The 23855-nt window shown below is 39.8% G+C and overlaps 1 protein-coding gene across 2 annotated transcripts in view; it reads left to right on the plus strand.

The window, feature by feature from the left end:
• The window catches only part of NELL1 (neural EGFL like 1), a 316106-nt gene that overhangs the window by 186777 nt on the left and 105474 nt on the right, over nucleotides 1-23855 (plus strand). For both annotated transcript variants that reach the window (XM_066551385.1, XM_066551386.1), the window contains exon 14: nucleotides 3965-4087. In XM_066551385.1, the coding sequence (XP_066407482.1) occupies nucleotides 3965-4087 (123 nt within the window). The remainder of the gene's footprint in view (nucleotides 1-3964; nucleotides 4088-23855) is intronic.

Here is a 23855-nt window from a genome sequence, read left to right on the forward strand (position 1 = left end):
AAGAGGGAAAAAGGCTTAATAAACTAACTGAGCTTGTGTCTTTGCCATAAAGCCTGAAATAGATGCAACCATCCTGAGTAACAGAAATGCTGATGTTGAAGGCAGTTCACAGAGATTTCATAAACAAATTAACTTGCCTGTAAGAAAAGAATGGTGCTGCTGCTGTGGCTGTTCATCAGCAGTGGTAGCTGTTCTTGAAATGAGCATTAATAATCCAGCTGAATGAGAGTTGGGCCGAGGAACTCTGTCCTTTTCAGTAAGCCTGTTCTTTTGATCTGTTCATCTTTGATCATGAACTCATTTAGTGTGTATTGTATAGCAAATAGAACTCAGGGAGATGGATGACTTCAGTCAAATTCATGGTGACAGTGTCATTCCTGAGCATGGCAGCTCATTTGTTTATATATACATATATATGTGTGCATAAGAAACTAAAAGTTGCTTTTGTTTTCGTTTGCTAGAGTCCCTTTCTTGTGCTTCTCATTGCCAGCTACAAGGGGAATAGTCAGAACAAGACAACTTTGGGCTGTTTGTCTTGCCTCTGCCCTCTTTGGTGCTTTGGAATGATGCTGTTTGTGACTCCTTTCTCTTGCTGTGCAGGGTCCTTCTCTGCCAGTTTTGTTTGGTGCCTAGGCAGTATTTACTGTAACATTAAAGCAAAAGCAGGCTCTGTTTGATGTGCTGGAATGGGGATTTTTGGAAAGCAGTGTGTGTATGAAAGCAATGTTCTTTGCAAATTAGTCACAATTTTATTTCAGTTTAAGCAGAGCATGAGCATTTCCATGCTCCCTTCCCATTGTGATCACACAAATGTTCCAAAAGATGAGCTCCTGTGAGGGCACATAAAACCCAGGAAAACTTAGTACTGGGATATTCTTAAGGATTTTTCATCTGGATGAAAAGAATTTTGTACCTTGGCAGGAAATCAATGCTTTCTCATTCTTATTAGGCCTGTAGCAACATCAGCTATAGACATCTCTACTCCAGGGAAAACTTCATTTGAAGTTCCCATCCTTGCAGCCATATTGCTGCTAAGAAATCTTGGGATTCTCATGCAGATGAAGTTCCCTTAGTCCTCCTTGTGCTAGCAGTGTCAGGGTGTCTCATGAAGGGCAGGTTCCCATGTTCAGATTTGTTGCTGACTCTTTAAATTATATCAGCTTTGATAAAACTGACTTCTTGTTTACAAAATATTACTGTGGGATAGCTGCTCTGTCAGTGCTAAATCTTTTGACATTTCCAGCGTCTGTATATCTGCAGAAATGCTAAATGGTGATTTACATTGTCAGAGTCCTAGAACAACATAGCAGACTCATCCTCTCCTGTGTATTTTGGAAAAAACACATCTGGTACCACTGTGAAGTCTTTATTTATACTTGAAGTGCTGAGAAAGTAACAGACTAATTTTGGCAATTGTTGGAGTAGGAATGATCTTGTGTACACACATGGGCCTATTGCAAAGACATGCTCATTACAGAGAATACTGACCCAGGAAAGCTCAAGGCAATAGAAGTAGGGAGAGATTATGGAGAGAGTGTCTCTTTTAAAAGAAAGCATAACTCAGCTTCAGCAGCTGTAGAATGCCTCCTTGGAGGATAGCTTGATCCTTTTTGTGTCTGACCCAGCAGCCTGAGCACCATGAGACCAAAGCAGCAAAGAATCAGCCTGTGGTACAGTTTCCTTAAAGATGAAGGGGAGAACAGGCAGCCCTTGGAGAACCCTGGCATTCTGAATATGTAAGGCCTCTGAAAGCTTGCAAGAAGCTGCAGTGAATTACTAAGCAGAGCTAGGGACCAACATAAACTAACAAGTATAAATTCAAGCCTGAGTTTATCAGCTGAAGCCAGGCACATGTGAGAGTGTGTGTGTTTCTTGCTAAAAGCAAAGAGTGAGAGGCTGATATATTGCTTTGATGGTATTTAAGAGAAAATACTTGCAATCCATATCATTTTGCTGTCAAATGTATTTGAAAAATGGAAAACATGTTGGATATATGTTCTGCAAATAGTTATCAACAGTGTTCCAGAAGTATTTGGTTTAGTGGATTCTTTAGAATTCACCATTCAAATCTTACATGTCTTGAATGATCTTGAAACTGCCTGTTGTTCTTTACTGTGGCAGAGTGAGAGCATTGCAGAGGTTAATTGCAGCCTGTCAGAGCCTGTGATGCTGCTCTTCTCAATGGAGAGACTCTTCCAAAGGGCTCAGTTTAGTCTGCAAAAATGAGTATTTTGCTCGTGTTTTTGAGGCACTGCCTCTCTGTGATCTGTAGAAGGCCAGGCTTAGTCTCTAGTCCTTTGAACACCTTGATGCACTGGTAAAAAGCTTAAGCAAATCCCAATTCCAGGAAAGCACAGCTTTTACCTCTCAGCATATGGATATCAACCCCATGATTGCAGTTGCATAAATGAAGGCTACAAAGAAGGGTTCCAGATTCTGATTTTTCAATGTGGTTTTAAGAAAAGTCATTGCATTCTTTTGGTTCCGCTGAAGAAAACTGTAAAGGCACCGGTGCAAAAGTGTAAAATATTCAGACTTTCTTTGTGCAATCCTATATGAGGGAAGCTCCTTGTAATTGCAGGAAGAAGCAGAGAGCTTTGGGGTCAGGTAGCTTATCACCTCTAACTGGTGCTCTACAAGAACAAAAAGGCAGCAGGAGATTGAAGTGCAGCAGCTGTAGCAAATTTGGCTCTGGGTAGCAGCTGGAGTTGCTGGATGAAAGCAGAATGTGGCCTGTTTGTCTGGGAGCCTCTTTGAGGCTCCATGGTATGATTGGTGCTCTAAAAATGTGAAATGTTACTACATGCTATCAGAGCAAGAGTCAGTTCTACATGAATTAGAGCAAGCAGTTGTGACAGCTGAACTGTGTAGTTAAAGGGCAGGCTGGTAGGGCCCCTCTTGTGTTACTTAGCTTGTATTTGTGATCAGTGCTGCTGATGATGGACAGTGATGTAAAGGTTAATCTTCACAGCAGATATTCTTCCCTGATAATCTTCTTCATAGCTTTTTGTCACAGCCCTACTTTGCCTCCTCACCCATTCTTTTTTTGTTTCTGTTTTTAACCCTAAATAATCTCCTGTTGCCATGCTCATACTGGATTCCTGAACAGCAGCAAGCCCATAGCTGACTCCCATGCCAAGCCCCCAGCACTCAGCCACTGCAGCATCCTGCTTCTTCTCCCATTGGTTTCCAAATGCCACATCAGCTCACTGCAAAGCTCATGAAAAGAAAAACATAAAACATAAAATGTGAAAAATGCATGTATCTTATGATTGGCTTTTCACAAATATTAAAATGAATATTATAAGTGTTGTGTTAGAAAGTGATGCTGTATTAATTCTTTTAAGTAGTGTGGTAAATATAGTTTTAGGTTATAACACAATGTTAAAATAGAAACTGTGCTATGTAGGATACTTTTTTTAAAGAAAGGACTCGCAGTGAGGTAGCAGCCACAGGACACCTGAATCTTTCAGAGAAAGAGAATTTATTGCCCCATTATCAGAAGAAATGAACTTCTTCCCGCCTCAAAGGCGCTGTCAGGATTGAGAGGAAGAAGCTGACAGTGCCCAGACAGAATCCTGTGTTTGAATGGAATTTATGCATCATGGATGAGGTGTATGAATATGCAACAGGCTGCTGTTTTTAAGGGTAAATCCTCTGTTAACGTGGGTCCATTTTCGGGCTCGTGCTGCCCAGAAAAAGGTACCTGGACTGTCCATAACTCTTTGTCTCTATTGTCTCATATTGTCCTAATTCAAATTGTCCAAATTATTATTACTCTAATTGTATTACTATTTTTATAACCATTTTATTACTATTAAACTTTTAACATTTTAAAAACAAGTGATTGGCGTTTTTCACATTAAACATAAATAAAACATAAATAAACAAATCTTGTAAATTGTTGCAAATGCATCTTGTAAATTGCTTTTTGTTTTTTTCCCTTTTCCCCCTCCCCACTTAGAGCACGATGAGTGTGGCAGTGGGCAGCACAAGTGTGATGAGAATGCAATCTGCACCAACACCATCAGGGGCCACAGCTGCACCTGCAAGCCCGGCTACGTGGGCAACGGGACCATCTGCCGAGGTGAGTCTGTCCCCGTGGGGACACCACACACCTGCCACGTTGTGATTTGTCACATCTGCTGCCACTCACCTGCACTCTGGGAACTTAGCAGGGCTGCATTTTGCAGGGCGGTGCTTTGGGACATCCTCTGGCAAATGATGGGAATTGGTTTGTGCTTGACTTCTTAGGAAGAAGGAATATTTTTGGAATGGAAGGAGAAAAGAACTTTATATTTGCTGCACTGAATACTGTCATTTGAGCTAGTGTAATTCAGCTTTTGAGTGGTGTTCATCTTTTATAAAATCTGGATGCTCTGTGCTGTCACCTTTGGCTTTTAAGTTTTAATGAGATGCATTTCAAATTAGGATAATTGTATTTTATGCTAGCATCATGTGGTTGTTATTTGACTAGTTGCATCAGAATCATGACTTTTTTTTAACATATAAATCTTTAAATGTGTATTTTGAAGATTTCTTAGTTTTGTAAACAAGAAATCATGATAGCCAGCCATGCTTACTGTGAAGTATTCATTTATGGCATGTCCTTTATTTAGCATTGGTTTTATGTTTTTCTTTCGGTAGAGAGAGAAGGAAATATCTCATGAAAGGACAGAGGAGGGTTGGATTGGTGAGGGCTCTGTCTTGAAGTACTACTGAGTTGTAACTCATGCATTTATGAATTATATTTGTCTCAGAAAAAGCTGATTCTTGTCTTTTCTGGGTTTTCATACTTCCTGAACAGAGTTACAGTTATAGAAAACTGAATTTTTATTTTTTTTTAATGACAACAATTGAAACTGAGGAATGTACTGGATAAAATGTTCTTTACAATTTTGGGCACAAGAGGCTGAATATTAATTTTTCAGACTCTTGTAAATGGGCCAAACAATTCCTTAAAGGACAATGAGCTTTGATGTCATTCCTGTTTCAAGCTGAAGTCCTTCACCAAGATTGTCCTGTCAGCTGCTGAATTAGCAACCATCAGATTGGTTTTGATAGGACTTTTATCTGGGTACTTTCCACCAATGCCAGAACATCCCTGCACTTAAAACTAAAATGGTTAGTTAAGGATTGAATAAAGAATAGAAAAATGTACTGGAAGTGTTGGGCAAGTTAAAAAACCTTGGCCTGTCTGAATTGAAGATCAACAGGTGGTACCAGGGAGAAACTCACTGTACTCTTGGATTACAGTAAATATCAACTGTAGCACAGACAACTTGAGTTTCAGAGAAGCCTGGGTACTAAACAGCCTGACTGTAATTTTATTATTATTTATATTTATATTTATATTTATATTTATATTTATATTTATATTTATATTTATATTTATATTTATATTTATATTTATATTTCTTTGAAATTGGGATGTTTGGATTAGTTCATAAAATCTATGTTTTCACACTGGTTTTCTTCATTTGCATACCTTTAATGTGCCAAAAACTCGAAGTGAAACTCCTACTGCACATTTATTAATCCATTAACGTTGTAGTAATGAAATGGCACTAAAGAAATGCGATAATGTTTCTACTCTCAAAGTTCTATTGCAACCTGAGCTACTAAAATATATATTTTTGTATATAGAAATATTACATATTGTGTGTATATATTTCTATATATATATGTATATATAGATATATATGTTTAGTATGCCTTGAATTGCACATGCAGGTGTAGTGACAGTTGCCTTTTTGAGATAGGTATGCATGGAAATCCAGGGATATGTGTTCTTATATTCTGACTAGGAAGCATAAATTGGAAAGACAACTGGAGAGTATAGAAAGGGGTTTGCAGTCTAATAGTTATTGAAGTCACCAAGGACAAGAATAATCCAGCACTGCATGGAATAGTCATTACTGCTAACAAGATACTATTAGAGTCATCTGCATTTTAGTGAATTATAAAACATGCAATATGAAGTACTGGGTTTGGTTTTCTGAGCCTGTGGTTCTGTGGTTCCATGAGGTTTTCACAAGTTTGGATGCTAATTGAAGAAATGTTCCCCTTTTGCCCATGATAGCAGAAACACCACTTCTGCCTCTTTTTTACTAAGCTCCATAGTGGTCCCTTACCTGCCACAGGGTTTCCTTGCACAAATGCTGGCACAAGGAAAAAGGTGTGAGCATGTCAGGACAGCTATAAACTGCTGTTGGCTTGTCGTATTTTAGGGCTTTATCTTCAGGCAACACAGATTGGAAAAACATAGATAAAAGTCAAGGTGATATGTTTGCTGTAATACCACCTGAAGATAAGATAAATGTTTCTATTCTCCTTGAGACACCTGCAAGTGCTTTATAAATGTTTACATGTTGGAGATGTGTACACACACAAGACAGTGGTTCCAACTACTCCTGAAATAATAGATCTCCGTGGTTCAGTAGGAAATCTTATTAATATTGTTCAGCAAAACCATAAACGCAAAAATGATGGTTTTATGATGAGAGAAAAGGACTGACTTTGTGCATGATTCTGCATTCCATTTCAACAATTTATTTTAGCAGTGTTATAAAAAGTAAAAACAGAGTAATGATCCTCTTTGGATTTAGTGAATAAGACACTGATAGTCTTTATAAAAAACCCAGGATACTGTTATATTTGTTTTAGAAAAGAATACATATGTAGTTGAATTAAATTGTATTGTGGGCTACTGGCAAATACAACTCAATTACTCTGGCAGGAATTTGTGTTGTTTGCCATTTTTGTGAAAAGCACAGAGAAATAAAAAGGAGCAGAAGTAATATGGACATGAATATAATGATTGCTGGGGATTTATGGGAAAAAAAAAAACCAACAAACCAAACAAACCCCAAATATTTAAGAGGAAATAGAATATATAAAAAACCCCCAAACCTGTATAATCAGACAATCACACATTTTGACTAGCAAAAGATCTTGTGCATAAGGAACTGTATTACTGTAAATGCAGGACACTGGCTGTTTAATTAAAGACCAGATTGTGTCAAAGATGTGGAAATGGTCAAGGAGGAGGATGGTGCAGAAAGGGCACAGACCAAGACTTGCAGGGGCTTCAGCATTAAGAGATACTGCCATAGTTTAAGTGACACTGAAAATGGAAAGAGAAGTGGAGATGAATGCAATAAAAACTCTACAAACACAGAGTTATTTATATGTAGACAGTGAGACAAGAAACTAGAGACAAGATTTCCTGTGGATACTCTCAATTTCACTTTAAGAAGCAAACTTCAGCATCTCAGGCAGACCCTGAAATTTGGGTGAGAGATGAGAGCAGAATGAAGCTGAGGTGAGCTAAAATGACAAGGCAGGAGAATGCTGTACCATCACCATCAGTAAACTGGACAGAGCAATGGACCCACAATCAGGTAGATTATATATCAGGATTTCTTCAGAAAATGGTAAGGAAAGCAGAGATCCTGGAAGAAATTACAGCATCAAAAGCAGAGGACGGAGGTATAACTACTTGAATAGAGAGAGATTCTGATTCTACAGATTTGTTAAATGGCTCTTTTCTCTGAAGGAAACTTGGGAAAAAATAAAAAGAAGTAGGAGTGATTTGGGACATAGAAAATGTTATAGGTGGGTGCTGGAAGACATGTCATGCCCTTCTACTTGAATTCTCTGAATGAATTTTAGAATTCATAGGTGGGGGTAGAATAAGGACAACTGGAGCAATTTCACTAAACTTCAGGACAGGATGTAATAGTGCAGCATTAAGGCTGCACTTCAGGTGGAAGGGAAAGGTGATCAAAATTGGTTTAGCAACTGAGTGCTCCAGTTAAAAAGAGCTGTGGTGGGCAAATGGTGCCTACTTGGTACAGCATGGTACTTTGAAGTGTGCCTGTCAGGATGGACCTCGTGGGGAGTCAGTGCTTTGTGGCAGCAGCTAGAGGAAAGTTCCAGTTTCCAGTTTGGGGTTCCTGGGACAACCAGGTGTGTGAATAACTCCTCACCCATAGACAGGATTGTGTGTGTGAACATAAAACACTGGCATCTATAAAATGAGTAAAACTCACTGTCATGGCTTCAGCTGAAGAACCAGGGGTAGTGAATACAGATATAAATACCATTTTTAGACCTTAGAGGCTCTTGGTCTGTGTTTTGTTGCAGTGTTTCTGTGTGTAATCTTGACAGGGCTTGAATCTGGGAGGCTGGAAAATCTATCAGGGGAAAATGTCTTTCTCTGCTTTTTGTCCTGCTAAGTTCCAGTTCTGCTTGGCAGCCTTGCACCACATGCTGTGGCAGTGCCATGCTGAAGTAATATGTGCCATTTGTGTAAAACATAGAAGACTTTGTGCCCCACAGTCTCCTGTGCCTCAGTGAGAGGGCAGGCAGGGAACACTTGCTGTGGGATGTACAGTCCTGCAGCTTAGCAGAGTTTAGCCTTGAGCTTGTGCCCTGTACCACACACTGAAGCCAAACAAAAGAACCAAAGATGCATCATAAGGTTTCTTCAAGTAATTGATAGTATTTAGGATGAAATGGCTTAAATAAGCCCCCACCCATCATACTTTACGAGGAACAATGTGCAAGTTGCCCCCCAGGTTTTGTTGCAATGAGTTGTTTTCCTTTTACAAGGAGATTTAGATGTAGTCGGTATACAAGCCTTGTCCTAACTCTTGGTATTTTGTTGAAAATGTTTGTTCTAAAGCATAAATTCTACCCACAGACATCCTTATATACTGTCAGAAAGATAGAAGTGGCCTTGAACATATTCAGATGCTAAAGAAAAGGAGTTCCTCAGAAACATGGACAAGGTGTGTTTGCTAATCTTTTTCATGGAGAATGAACAGAAGCCTAGCACTTAATCAAGTGCAAATACTGTTCACTGTACTTTCATATTTTACATGTACAATCTGTCTAACAGGTATATTTAGTGTGCTATTAACATCTCATTTAGTGGTTTCCACTGAGGTGCAGATTTATTGGAATGATTAAATGAGGTGGATTTAGTTACAATCATACACCATAAAGCAAATGTGTGCAATGTGACTGATGCTTGGGCAGAAAACCATCAGGTATTGTGAAATAAAAATCAAAACAGTGTTTATTCTAATTAATATTTAGGCTGTATAATGGCTTATTTCTGCCAGAGCAAAGACTCCAATTTTTTTCCTCTGTTACATTTTTCTGCAACACTACACAGGAGACACTTAAGGGATTAAAACTCAATATATGGTGGAGTCTTAAAGAATAGAGCTGCTATTTCTAAGTGACTCAATTCTAGTGTAATCTGGAATTTGGTTTCTTAATTGCACTGTGGGTTCTTATGTATTTTTGCTTTGGGATGTGTATTTAGGAGTGGGATTGTTACTGGTGGACTTACTGCTTAATTCAGGAATAAATTCTTTGGATTCTTAATATAAAATGCAACCAGATTTTGAATAATTACTCTTATTTTTTTGTATGGTACTGGGGATAATCAGAGGGAGTCTTTATTCATAATACACATAGAATGTTTCCTGGCAACAAGAATACCTCTCAGACTTAACAATTGCTTCTCTTTGATGTCAGTCAATAAGTTGGCCTCTTTTACATTGTTTTAATCACAAATTATAATTGGGTGGACATGTTGCTTTAGCCAATGGCACTCTGAGAGCTGTCTTGCACTGCTGTTTTCTTTGTTTCAAAGCAGGTATTTTTTATATTTCTTAGTCTGAAATATATTTAATAATCTGAAAGATATGTCCACGAAAGAAGTTGTGTGTCTTCCAATGTGTAGGCAGTATAGTGATAGTGTAGTAAACAGATGATTAAAGATAAAATAATTTTTATGTGTTATAGAATTTCTCCTGATAGGAAAAATACTCCAGAGTATTTTTAATAAGAGCTAAAGAAGGAAAAAAATATTATTCTCTTTGGTTATTTCTATACTGAGTCTGCTCTTTTGGGTCCCTTTTGCACTGACATCAGAAAAGCTAAGGTAGATTAACTTTAAATGTCAGCAATGGGAGAGAGTCAGACGTGCTGATAGCTTGATATTAAAGCAGATCAGATCACTCATGCTGCCTCTTAGGTTTATGTTTTTTGCATGCAGGCGTGTCTGCTGGAAGTGGAGTTGAAAGCCTTTATGAAGCATTGGAGTGAATTATGAATAAAATGTAGGCCAAGATGGAAAGAAACAAACATGACTTTCCCATAGCCTTGGAATTTTTTGTGGCTATAAGGCTTTGAATGCTTGATGTGCCTTATTATGGCTTTAATTGCTGCTCTGGTGGAATATTCACCAGTCTCATCAAAGAATATGGGAGTTTTGACTCATGCTGAGATTTTTATCTTCATTCTTCACAGTCTTGAGCTTTGTATATTTTTTATAGCTAATATACAGCGAATAAATCACTGCAAAAGCAGGCATGTGCATTCACCAGGCATGTGACACATTCACCTGTGTCACATGGCACACGAGGAAAATGCCAGTGTAAGACGCTGGGATAGTCACACTTTTTGGGTGAGGCATTCTAGATATAATTGATTTAATAATTTTAAACCAGTATGTACTTGTACAGCAGTGCAATTAGAATTATTATCATTTTTTTCATTCTAAAACTAGCATGGCTGGACAAAGACTCGAGACAGTATTATTGAAGCCTCTAAATTTTCTGTAGTCCTAAATCCACTGTACTAATAAAAATGAGAATTTGAAATTTTAACATAAGAATCTTTGTATTTTTGTTCATGATTAGATATTTATCAAATGTGGTACATTCATTGCAATGGCTATGTTTGTGTTTGGATTTTGGGTTATATAAACTCACTTTTTCAATTTGCCACGTACTTTTTAAACTCTTTGTAAATTTGCCACGTACTTTTTAAACTCTAAGAACAACTCTAGTGTTGTTCTTAGTTTCATTGCATAGATTTAGTTGTGTGATGACGTGTTGAAATTCAGATTTTTGTATGTGTTGGGTTTGTGTGAGCAGGCCTTGGAAGTTGGGGGCTACTCCCCATCTGTTTGTGCTGCTGGAGAGGAGGAGATAAAGCCTGGGAAGGAGTGAGAACTGGGAGAAAGATTTATTAAGGTTTAATTCATTTCTCATTATCCTCTGATTTTGTTAGCAATAAATTCAGTAATTAGTAATAAATAATTCAGTAATTGGTAATAAATTCAGTTATGTCTGCAGGTTGAGTCTGTTTTGCCCACGCAGGTATTCAGGGGGTGATCTCTCTCTCAGTCCTGGTCTCAGCCCATGAGCCCTTGGTTCTATTTCCTCCCCCTGGCCAGAGAGGCAGTGACAGAGCAGCCCTGCTGGGTGGGTGCCTCTCACCCCCTGCATTGTACTGAAGGCTGAGCTGTGCCCATCTGCAGTGTGCAGCCCAGTGCTACAGCCTCTCCGAGGGCACAGTGCTCTGCTGTGTGCATGGGACTGTCCAAGGTGATTTAGAATGCACATCAGTTATGGAAATAGCTCAGTTAAAACCCATGATTCATGTAACCTGTCAGAATCCAGATCCTGATCTCTGTGCTGTCACAGACTTTCTCACTGCTGTAGATTTATAACTAATTTGAAAGGAGTGTAGCAGTGATTTGTGCTTGCTGGAGAAGTGGTCTAGTCCAGAGAACTGTTGTATCTGTATAAAAGGAAGGAAAAGCTATAGTTATGTGGAGTATTTTGAAACTTAATCTGACAGGTTTTTCTGCCTGTATGAGTAAGTGCAAAGGGCTCATCAGACCTAGTCATGAGTGCTTATGAGGGTTTCTAGGATCACATCCCAAAGTGGAGAGTCTCTTGTTGACTCGAGTTGCTTATTGTCTCCTATTGCTTGGGCTTGCATTCATTGTTTTCAGGTCAGCTGTTCACTCTGGGGTCATGTCCTGTGCAGCATGCACACAGAAGAATTGCCAGGTGATGACAAGTTAACAGATATGTTTCCCACAATCTCCTGGCCAGTAAAACTGTGTAGAAGCATGAGACTATTTCAGTATTCTTTGCTTTCTCTTTTAAGAGCATAGTTAATAAAAGCAAAAATGTGAAGGTGTCACTTGATAATTAATTTCTGCTCCATACATTGTACTCATTTTCGACATTGTGTTTGAGATCACCTTAGTCAATACTGCTGTTTGCAGCAGATGTATCTCCTCCCAGGTCACTGTCACCAAAAATACTGAAGAGCCCAATTTGGAGCCTCCTGAAGTTAAGATGGAGCTTTCTAATGCTACTGGAATGGTTCATTTGTGTTACACAACCTCATACTTTTCTTTTTCTTCCTGTGGTGTTGAAATCTAAAATTATCAATCATTAGCCCTTAAACAGATCCTTAATTGAAAGAACTCGTTCTCTGTGCTCTGCTGCTTTTTTGACAGGAGAGCAATAGACACGTGGACGGTGGTTTGGCCAGCAGTGCTGACTGCCCTAACCTTGTAATCCTCAAGAGTGAAACCCTGTCTGTTTGTATCTGAGATTCTCCTGGCCTGCCCTGCAAGATTGACGTGCAGTTATTTGGAACAAATTGCGTATTTTTTGTTGGTGGCTGAGAAAAATCAGTTCATTAAGAGCATCTTGAAATATATCATTGCACAAAGCTGGCTGCAGCCTGGGCTTAGCTCAGAGCAGCAATCAGAGCACAGTACAATAGCAGAGCAGAGTTTCCTTTTTGTGAAATCAGTTACAGTGTGCAACCATGTCAGCATTCATGTTTATGGAATAAGCACATTAAAAGGCAAGGAGAGGCCAAATAACATGCAACTCTTTCTACTCCCTATAGAACATGACTAAACAATTTTGAACACTGAATATAAATATCTTACTCAAATGTAAAATAAGGGTCTTGCAGTTGGTTTTGGCAACAGTTTTTGGTAACACTGTGCTGGCACCCCAGTGCCAAAGAAAGCAGCCTCTCACACAGCACATAATTAATCTGGAGAGTCCTTGGTCACAGGGTGGTGAGGATGGTAGACAGAAAAACTGCTGTATGTACGAAGAACAGCCCAAACAGGGAAAGCAACATATTTGGTTTGAGAAGGGTGATGAGTAATCTTTATTCACCAGATCCTTTCCCTGTTCTTCTCCTTGATGTTTGCTTTGGGCTGTAGTTGGAGAGAGGATGCTGAGCTAATAGGGCTTCTGAAATAACCTGGTTGATTGATTTTGATGTTTTTCTAGATGGAATTATTATTAGAGCAATCTCTTTTGGGTGAGGATAATATTTATGTGTGTTCTATTTGTACAAAAGTTTTTTTTGGAGGGGCTATTTGCCACAGCAGTTGAATAGGCACCATCCAGAAAACTCTTTTCAGCCTCCTCTTCCTAATAATTTTCCCCACTGCAATACATCAAAGCAAAGCCATTAAGTGATTTGTCAAATGTGACATCCATGATTGGTACCTGATCCAGGACTCAGATTCTGTTCCCACTCTGATAAGTCTGGTCTTAAACCACTGGGCTGTGATTTCTCCATGGAAACTATCAAAACAATTTTTAAAATACCTAAGGAATCAAAGAGGAAGACTCCAAAATCAAGCACTTGTGAATATGGAAAATTTAGGTTACTTATTCAGTGTTCAGTCCCATGCCTACAGTCCATGCTAATAAAATCTCAGGTGTTGTGAGGTTTTTGGTCCCTCTGCCTCATTCAGTGCACAGTACAGACACATAAATCAGCCAAGGAGACAAAGTCCTGAAAATGCATGTTCTGTGTTTATTATTTTTATTGTTCATTGTGTGACCCTATTTCTGTTAGTTACTGTCCCAGTATTTGTACTGAATTTAAGGCATTAGCAGGTCCTTCAGAAACCAGTATAAACTGTTTTTATCAAATGCTTGCAGTGGAGTGAGCATGCAGTTTGTCTGCCCTTGCATGAGCTCTCTGGTGTGGTGCAGTGATGAGTTTGAGGAGTTGTCCAGGTTTTCAGGCCTGTGGCTCTCACCCTCCCATTTTCCCATCACTTGAGGAGTAGGATATTACTCTGTGGTTTTGACACTGGAGGGGGATGTGGGGAAAAGGGGCTGGGTCCCAGGTTCCCAGGTGAGTGTATCACAGCTGACTTTCCTTTCTGCTGCTCCTGCAGAGACCTCTTGTCTTCCCACTCCCTCTGTTCTTTCTTCTCTTTATTTGTCCTCTCCTGGCTCAAGCACCACTTTGAAACATGCTGTAAGATTAATAGTGTGTGATTCAACATTTACAAACTGAGTTTTTTCCACAGATATAGGACAAGGCATATCCTTCACGTTTCTTGTACCAAGGTGGGGGTCCTTGGCCAGTAAAAAAAACCAAAAACCCCAACTACCTGTTACTTATATTGAGGAATATCTGGGCTTTTTTTTCTACAGTGGAGCTTCTGGTAGATATCAGAGAAGAAACGTACTACAAACTGTTCACTTGACCACATTACTGAAAATGGTATTTTATAGTAATAAAGCTTGGATTGCCCTGTATGTAGGTATGGCTCACTTTGTGTGAGTTACATTGGTTGGCTTGCTAGTTTTGGAGATTGCATTTATTTTTTGAACACTGGGAATGGCAAATCTGGAAGCTGTGCAGGATGTTTGATGGGACAATTTGCATAATTTTAGCTGGAAAGATTCTACAGTTCAGCTGTTTCACAGTGGTGCTGGTGTTTTAGCCTCTGCAACGTGCTGAAAAGTTGAGGCACCCCTGTGTGTGTATGGAGCTCTTATCTAAAGTGTTCAACAATAAAAATAATGAATGTGGCTATGCTAAGTGAGCATATGCTAAGTACAAGACTAACAGCAAGTTTAAACTCTATACTCAGAATGGTACCTGAAAGAGATGTTGCAAAGAAAAACAATCTATTCTGGAACCTACTAAAAAAACCAACAAATGATGCTTTGAAGATTGTATCATCAAAATGAATTATTAGGTGAACTCAGTACACAAATTGCAGGAATAACGTGAATTAAAATAGCTCAGAACACATGATGTGCAGAGGGAATTACAAGTTAAAGTAAACCAAGCAGAAGTGGGAATTGAAGGTGTCCTGCTTTTCAACATAATTTAAAATTCAGTCATCCAAAAGTAAAAATGAACAATTTGTATGTCATAAAACCGAAGAGTTTTTATATAAGTATTCCTGAAGGGCCAGAGCTGTGTGACCCATGTTGTTATTCTGTCAATAAATACTCAAACATCTTAGTGTGTCACCTTGATGTGGTGCCTGCAGTTTCCCCAGTCCCCTTCCAGCCCCCTTTTCTTTTTTCTGGTTGAGCATTAGGAGGGGAATTGTCAATCTGGATTTTTGAAGCTGAACTTTAAAAATATTTATTTATATGACTTTATTATACATAGGCACATCAAGCAGGGTTTGAAATTTTAAAATTAAGTAAAATTGAGAAACTTACCTTTTGTCTTTCAAAACTGTGAAAGCAGTACACATCCATACCTTTGTTCACATCCCTCTTACCTGTCTTCCTCTGTAGTCTTTTAATTATATTGCAGCCTTGAGGGTGTAGATTATGGGATGCATTTGCTGCCACTGATGAACAGACTGAATAACTGTTCTCAACAGTCACTCACACTATGAGAAAGTCTCCACCCATTCCCTTGAGCATATGATTTCACAGCGTCTGATGGCTTTGTGAAGGAGCTGCTGCTGGTGGAAAGCCCTGGGATGGAACCAAATGGCAGCTGGGTGTGGAGCTGCTGGAGCTCTTGCAGAGTTTAAGCAGGCAGCATCCATTTCCCTGTGTTAATTGTAGTGGTTTGCCCATGCTCACTAATGGGCCACTTTTATTACCCAGACACACGGCTGTACTTTTTCCTGACACCCATTATTCCTCCCCCTGAAGAGGACAAAGGAAACAACAGCCATCTGATATTGCCATGACACACGTTATTTCTCAATAAAAGATGGAGGCAATCAAATCAGTCTGCCTGCACAGGACAGTGTTCCCTGAGCCTTCAGAGAGAGGCAAGAGAGACAATTGTTAATGTGTTAATTTTACACCTCACTGAGCAAGGTATGTGTCTAACTAAAAGTAAGTGATTGACTCCAATGAGACTACTTATGTAATTAGGCACTGAGTTTTTCTGTTTCGTGCTGAATATGCTTTGCTGTGTTTATATCAAACACAGAATAAACACAGACAACAAGCATTCCTCTTCCACTGAGGGTATCAAGGGCAGGTTCAATTCATAATTTCTGAAGAGAGAACTGAGTAGCCAGGCCCACCTATTGCTTGTCTTTGAATCCTTGGCAAATAGAGTGGGCTTAGAGGAAGATTTAGAAACTAATTTTCAGTGACATCACAGAGAAGTAGTTAAAGCCAAAATAAAAATGAGTGGGAATCTATAAGCAATTGCTAATGGTTATTGCCAAGTGATTTTTAGTGCTCCATTATTTATTTATACTTCTACTGCTCTGAAAGCCCTGAAATTCAGAAATAGCTCAGATGTTAAGGTTTCATCCACCCAGTACTTGTGCCCCTTGCATTAAGTGTTCATCAGGTGAAAGTAAAAGAATCAAATAAGCACCTGCATGCAGCTGGAGTAGAGAACAGGCAATATTCTTACCATCTTATGGCCACTTGCTGTAACCAGCAGTCCCAAGGATTTGATTTTTGGATAAGAACAGTCTGTGCTGTTGAACTGTACATATAATACTGGCTGCTGCATGGCACTGTCCCTGTATGCCATGGCTGCCATGGGCAGTGAGGATGGGCTGCTCCACACACACCAGTCTGAGCTCCTGGGGCAGCAGCCAGCCAGCAGCACAGCAGCCCTCCTGTCCTGGGAGACAGCTGGGGTGGGTAGAACCCACAGCCACGCACTAAATGAGCTCAACAGACAGCTTGGAGACATGGCTACTGGCTATGGAAATGATACCCATTCTTTTTGTGTGTGTGTGTGTGTATACATATATATATATATATATATATATATATATATATATATATATATATATATATATATGTCCAGCTAGCTAATTAGAAGGTGTAGGATATGGGTATGACATAGGTGGTACAGGGCAAGAGGTGGTTAATAGCCTGATTCCAGCCAGGACAGGGTTAATTTTTTACAGTGGCCAGGAAGGAGCTAGGCTAGGACATGAAGGTTATTTCATACTAGCTCACATCATTTTCTGGGAAGGGGGGAAGGGGTCCCTTCTGGGTTGCAGAGTGGGGCATTGCAGTTGGGTTTTTCATGGAGATGAGCACTGGAGAATGAGTTGTTTGTCTCTTGTACACTCTTCTGTTAATATTGTTACTGCTACTGTTTCATTTTCTTATCTTATTGCTGTTTCCATTAAATTGGCCTTACATCACTCCCTGATGTTTGCCTTTCATGCCTCCAGTCCTCTTCTCCACCCTGCCTCAGAGGAAGGAGAGAGTGAGTGAGCAGCTTGTGATGTCAGGTGTTTCAGTGGAAACACTCTTTGGGCAATATCACTCCTAAACCATTACTAAAATGATGCAATAGCATTTTCAGATGTATTTACCTAAATTCTGTCCACATGGCCTTTGAGGCATGCAGTGCTTTTTTCTTTTTTATTTTCCCTCCATTTTTTTTTCCTTTGTGTATTACTTTTGTCAGTGGTTGGTTTGTCTGCTGGGGAGAATTACACCTTGTGACAGTGTAAGTTACACCTAATGCATGAAATCTGTTGCATAAAAAAGAGGGTAATTACCTGTCACTGATAAAGGTAGATGTTAGAAATCTGTAAGCACTATTTCTTTGTGCCTTGTACTTGAAACTGAAGATTACACATTAAACAGAAATATGATACATATCTTGAAATACGATTTCAGGTACTTCTATGATGTGTTTCTAAGGTCTGACTGCATTTTTTGTATGTGCTTCAAATTCTTTTGTATTGCTGTGTTCTAGCAGTTGGTGAGAAATATGCTGGCCTTCAGTGCAAATAAACTGCACTGCAGAATGTGACTAAACATTAACAAATGTGGTATTTTCATCTGGATATAGTGTTTTGATTGTTATTTAAACCTTAATGTCTTTCTGACACCATGACCCTGATAAACTTCATAAATTGTCTCCTAGGTCATACCAGACAGGTCCAGTCAGGCTCCATCTCCTCTAGGAGGCATGCTAGGAACATGTTAATGAGGTAATACATGGGGGCAGTCTGCTCTTGCCTCAACAATTACCTTTGACAGATGATCTGTCAAACTGCTACAAGAACGTAGCCTGTTACCTCTCACGAAATTTTGCAGGTATCCTAAGAAAAATAAATCCTGAAGATGCTTTTGCATCTTCATCAAAAATTTGTTCATGCCACTAAAGAATGTGTGTAGTCTTTTGACACTTCCCACTGTTTATTTGGAGCACACTGCAGTGCTGAAATGCTCAGCAGGACTGATTGCTCTGGAGTGTCATAGGTTGCATCCATGGGCTTCCTATTAGCAGCTTCAACATCCAGCAAAAGCAACATTTCTCTGTACTTAGCTGTGCCACTTAAGCACTTCTCTCATCCATAGGCTGTAGGAGGGTGAAAATTTAAGGGAAGTTATTTTAATCCTACAGCTGGAAACATGCTAGTTTATAAACATGGAGGGGATGGAGGATGCTGAGGTATCCACATTTTTGTGGATAGTGACATTTCTTCATGAGGACTGTTGTACATATGTTCAGAGGCTTTAACGTGGCCTTTTTAGTGTGTGTAGCCATAAATGGTTGTAGATGTGGAAATGGCAGAATAGCATGAGGTCTTATTAGAAAGGAGGACAGTGGAAACTTTCATGCAATGATGCTTGAATTCCGCTTTCACTCACCAAAGACACAACCATAGAATGGTTTGGGTTAGAAGTGTCCCTAAGAATCATCCCATTCCACCCCCTTGCCATGGGCAGGGACACCTTCCACTGTCCCAGGTTGTTCAGGACCCCGTCCAAGCTGGCCTTGGGCACTGCCAGGGATGGGGCAGCCACAGCTGCTCTGTGCCAGGGCCTTGCTGTGATCTAAGAAGGAAAAAAAGGCTTCACTGCCTTCAGTGTCATCTCTTGCTGTTTGCTCTTTCAAACTTAAAGCAAAAGGTAATATCTTGAAGATTCATTTCTTTGCATTTGGTAACCTGCAGTCAATATAACACTTTCTGTTGTGTTTCCAGTATTATTTTTATGCAATTAAGATTCCAAGGTAATTGCCAGAATTACTGTTGAACCCAGCCTACCCACCTTTTCATGAAAGTCCCCTGTTAAATCATCAACTTTATTCAGTTGTGTTAGGTGTTTCTCATTAAAGCATAATAATGTGAGCTCTCTTCCAGTAAGTCAGGTGAGACTTTGTCATGAATGTATGATAATTATATTGGTGATAGATCAAATAAAAATATCTTCTGCTAGCAGGGTTTATTTGCATTTCACTTGTGATGTTGCGTAGCTGACACGAAATCTCTTTTTATTGCCTTATTTCAGGGATGCAGGGAAGTGAATACTGGGTATAAAATGATGTGAAAACAAAGAGATCTTGTAAGTTTGAACCAACACAAACCTTAATGGGAATTATTTTCCAAGCCCAAAGTCAGTGCAGGCATTTGGAAGGTTCAAGTCTGATGCTCAGCAGATGTGGATCATATTTCTTAATCTCATTATGCAGTTCTGCATTTAAACAGTGCTAAAAGAAGCATTTATTAATGTTTTCTTTTAATTTTTCACTGAGACATTTCCTATGCTTGCATAGATACAATACATTGATACAATTACATAACATACATTACATTGATACAATACATAACATATTCTGAGGAATTTCTGTGTTTGGCAAATTTTCCAAAACTGACACCAGCTTTTGTGGTGGTTTTTGTAGAATTATAGGATCATTTAGGTGAGAAAATGCCTTTAAGACCATTGAGTCCAACCATATGTGGTTGCAGTGAGGGCGATGATACTGTCAGTTTTAGCTTTTGTATTTTTAAGATTCTGTACTACTTTAGTGAATAGTTCTGAGCTTTATATTAAGAGATAGTAAGTTCTCTTCACAGAGCAGCTAGATAGAACAATTCCTTTCCTAGCTTGGGACCAAGGACAACCAACCCAAGTTTCAGGCCCAAGAGATAAACAATGTGGACTGAAGAAAGAAAAACAAGAAGGATGGGACTTCATAACCTAAAGCTAAAACTGGATAATTAACTCCAATATGCAAATGGACCAGAACTTATAAAAGTGTGAGACCTCGTGACCAGTCATGCATTTTGTCACCATTTTGGTTCATCTTGGGTATAGCCCTGGCTGGCTCTTGTGCTGCCCAGGGTGTGCCTTTGAATGACTATCTACTTTATTTAACTCTGTCTAGCCTCTGTTCTGGGTCAGCCTTGTCAAGGATCAGTGATACTGAACCTACCTGGCTCATGTATGCAGCCACATGGATGGGCTGCCTTTGTGTCCATCCCTCTGTTCCTTGTCACTCCTTTCCTTTCCCATCCAGGTTGTGTGAGCTTTGCCCTGGCATGGCACACTGCTGAGCTGCTTGGTCCCTGTGTGCTTTAGTAGAATGTGATCAATACTGACATGATAAATACAGAGGGCAGGGAGAGTGGAGCGAGCTCAGGCAGAGTCAGGAATGTCCCCTGTGCTGCACTCTGTGCTCTCTGGGTCGATGGCATCGCCCAGGTCAGAGCTCTGTGCTCTCCCCTGCAGGAGCCTCCCTGGGCAGCTCAGTGCCTTTCCAGAGGCATCAGGGCTGCCCTGGGTTGATGTTACGGTGCTTTTATCCCCAGTTGTCTGTTCTGTTTATGCTGAATAATAAGTGTTACACCTTTAAGCCTTGTTTCAGACAGTGAAGTGGGCAGAGAAGCAGCAGCAGTTTGTTTTCAGACACTGCACTCACTCCTCCACATTCCTGTTCCTGGCCTGTGTTGTCTGTGGATGGACAGACAGCGGGACAGAGCTCTCCTTTGCTTTTAGTTAGTTTAGCTAGCTGAGGCAAAGAAGTTCCCTGGACTGTGGGGTTTTTTCCCTTTTCTTTGGCCCTGTTTAAACCTGCTCTGGACTGAACACCCAGGGGAGCACCAGCAGCTCCACCTGTGGCCACCGGGCCGGGCCTGGCCTGCGACATTTCCAGCACTGAGAGACTGACCAGAGACTGAGTGAGCTGAGCTGCAGCCCGGGGAGGGACTTTCTCAGTTTGTCATCTCTTTTGGAGCAGCAAGGGGCTTTATTGTTTAATATTGTTTAGGGTTTATTGTTTAATAAACAGGGTTTTTCCACTTTTTTCCAAGGAGGTATTTTCTCCAGGCCAGCTGGGGCGAGAGGCTGATTGAATCTGCTTTCCTAGACAAGCCCCTTAGGGGGTTCTCTCCCAAATTTGCCCTGAACCAGGAGAGTTTTGTAGAAATCATTGGCAGTGTCTTGGAGCACCAGTTCATAAGGGCATGGAATGAGAGTGTGACTGATGCCTGTCCCTGCCTGCAGCCATGGCCCCAGCCTGAGGGCTGGTGAGGAGCAGAACAGAGAGCGACTCAACACAATTAATTGTTCATGTCCCTTCTTGGCTCGTCTCTTCCTTCCTGATTTTAATGACAGAGCCAGTGGACAGGCTGTAGCCCTTGGAGTTATTTTGGATTGCCTGTAACAATTTTTTTTCCTTTTTTCTTTCACTTCTTTCTGACTTCCAAATTGCTGCCATCATTGCTCAGGAGCCGCTGCTGAAAGGGCAGGAGCTGTGGAGTGTCCTGAGGGTGTCCTTTACATTGGTTGATAGAACAGCCAGTTGAGTTGTAAAGAAAGGGCTTTGGGTTTGCTCTGCCACAGAATATGAAGTATATTAACAGTTTTAGTGCATTTTTTAAAAGGAAGCACATTAAGGTCACTTTTTCTCCCGAGTCGCCCAGCTGGCAACATGAAATGTTACTTTGCCACTAGGACAGCATTTCTTTTGTTGTCATCTGATGCTGGGGGTTAGGCATGCTTTTCTGCTGCTCAATGTATTTGGTTTATTGATTTTTGAAAAATACATGCTGTGAAATTAAATTAATAGTTAAATACTAAACTGTTAGGAAGAAATGTCCCTTTAGTGTCTCTTAGATTAGAATTTATCAGGAAAAATGCTTCCAATTTTGAATTGAGCACACCATCACAGACTAAGCAGACAATTATTTTAAAATGTTTTTTTTTCTTTGCTGGTTGATATAGTGTGAACAAAATCTATATTGACAGTGCTAAAGGCAGAAGTCCTCAACTTGGTGTATGTAGAGTGTAACATTGACTGTAAGGAGGGAAAGCACTGTTCCCTTGGCAAAGGGCAGGCTGTAAACTCCAGGAGGTGAATCTTCAATGACCAGCTGCAGACTTATGAAATATGGTCAATTATTTCCACTGTTATTTTTTCTAAGTTTTTACTGGGCCAAAAGAATACTGGAGTATATGGATTACTTTATTTTTGCAATGTGTTTTAGTGTTAATGTCTTTGTCTTCCAATATACATGAACCTTTGTCTGTCTCATGAATTTTCATCTTTGGTTCTTCACCCTCTTTCCAAACAAGAAACTCGTGAATATTCTGCTTGGAAACTTATATTCCTGAGTTCTTTGTTACAAAAATTGGTCACGGAATGTCAATTTTACACATTCAAGAAATATATTTTTCTCTTATGCTGATTATTTCTTTTTCAACATTAGAAGGATCTCTAATTGTGAACTTTAAATAGGAGTACAAGTGTGGCCAGCTTATACAGTGCGAAAATGTTTAATTTCCTATTAAGTATTGGGGCAGCAATGCCTTTTGGGCAGAAAGGCAAGAGGGGAGAGGAATTTGTCAGTGGTATTTGCTGACTGGGTGATTATTAGCAATAGGAAATACTGAAACTTAATTAGGGTTTCTGATCTGGAACAGCGTATTAGGTTTAATTATGTCTGGAAGGCTAATATTTTACACTTTTTCTTTTAATTAAAATGCATGAATGTAAGTAGAAAGCTTTTAAGTTTTACAGTCTGGGAAGACTAAGAGCAAGAAATTACATTGTCTACATAATACCGTACTAAAAAAAAAAGCAAAACCAAAGAAAGCGGTGGTAGAAGCTGAGGAAGCTGGAAGAAAGGTGAGCTTAAATACCTGACCTGTAAGAATTGAAATGAATTTTAACAGTGTACAAAGCCAGGCTTCTTGCCAGGACTCCAGCCAGTATCTGTGTGACCCAATAGCAATTTATCCTAACTCTGAGCTGTCATGGGGTCACACCAGGCTGTTGACTGTCCCATCTTTGATGTCAAGCATGAACATGGAAGATCCAGTATGGAGAACATTTGGAATCATGCAGATGTTATCCCTGAGTGTCCTGGGGAAACTCCAGTTGCTATTCAGCACTGGTGAGCTCCAGGGACCCATATATATGGATGAAATTATTCCTCTGCTAGGGTTTTATAGCATGATAACAAGTTTAGCAGTGCTACAGAGTAAGATGCTGTGTGAGATAAAGCAGATGATATAAAGCACACAAATTAAAAGTGAAAAATGAAGAAATAATATGGGGAAATGCACACTTAGATTGATGAAAGTGCTATTAAGGTTACTCTAATTACTCTTGATAAGAAAATACAGAAATAAAGATAACACGCACTGCAGTATGAACTTAAGTGATCAGTCTCAGCATTCATTCTTGCATTTTAATCTCTCCTGAAAGGAGTTTCCCACTCCAGCATGGCTGATGGTGGTGATAAATGCAGACCATTTCAGCAATTCTCTCTGTTTTGACAGCTCTACTCACTTATCTGTGGTGCTCAGACCACTGGGATAGATCTCCCTGGGGTTTGTTTTGTATCTTGGCAGCTTTTCCCTCTCAACTGATGCTTTTGTTTTATGTTGTGAGAGATGGTGTTTATTCCTCCTTGGAGTCTGGATGAAAATGGCACAAATTCAGCAACTCCTCACATAAACCAAGTTCAGCTTGTTCTTTTTCCTGTTTCTCACCTT

This window comes from Molothrus aeneus, chromosome 6 (assembly GCF_037042795.1).
Source record: "Molothrus aeneus isolate 106 chromosome 6, BPBGC_Maene_1.0, whole genome shotgun sequence".
NCBI lineage: Eukaryota > Metazoa > Chordata > Aves > Passeriformes > Icteridae > Molothrus > Molothrus aeneus.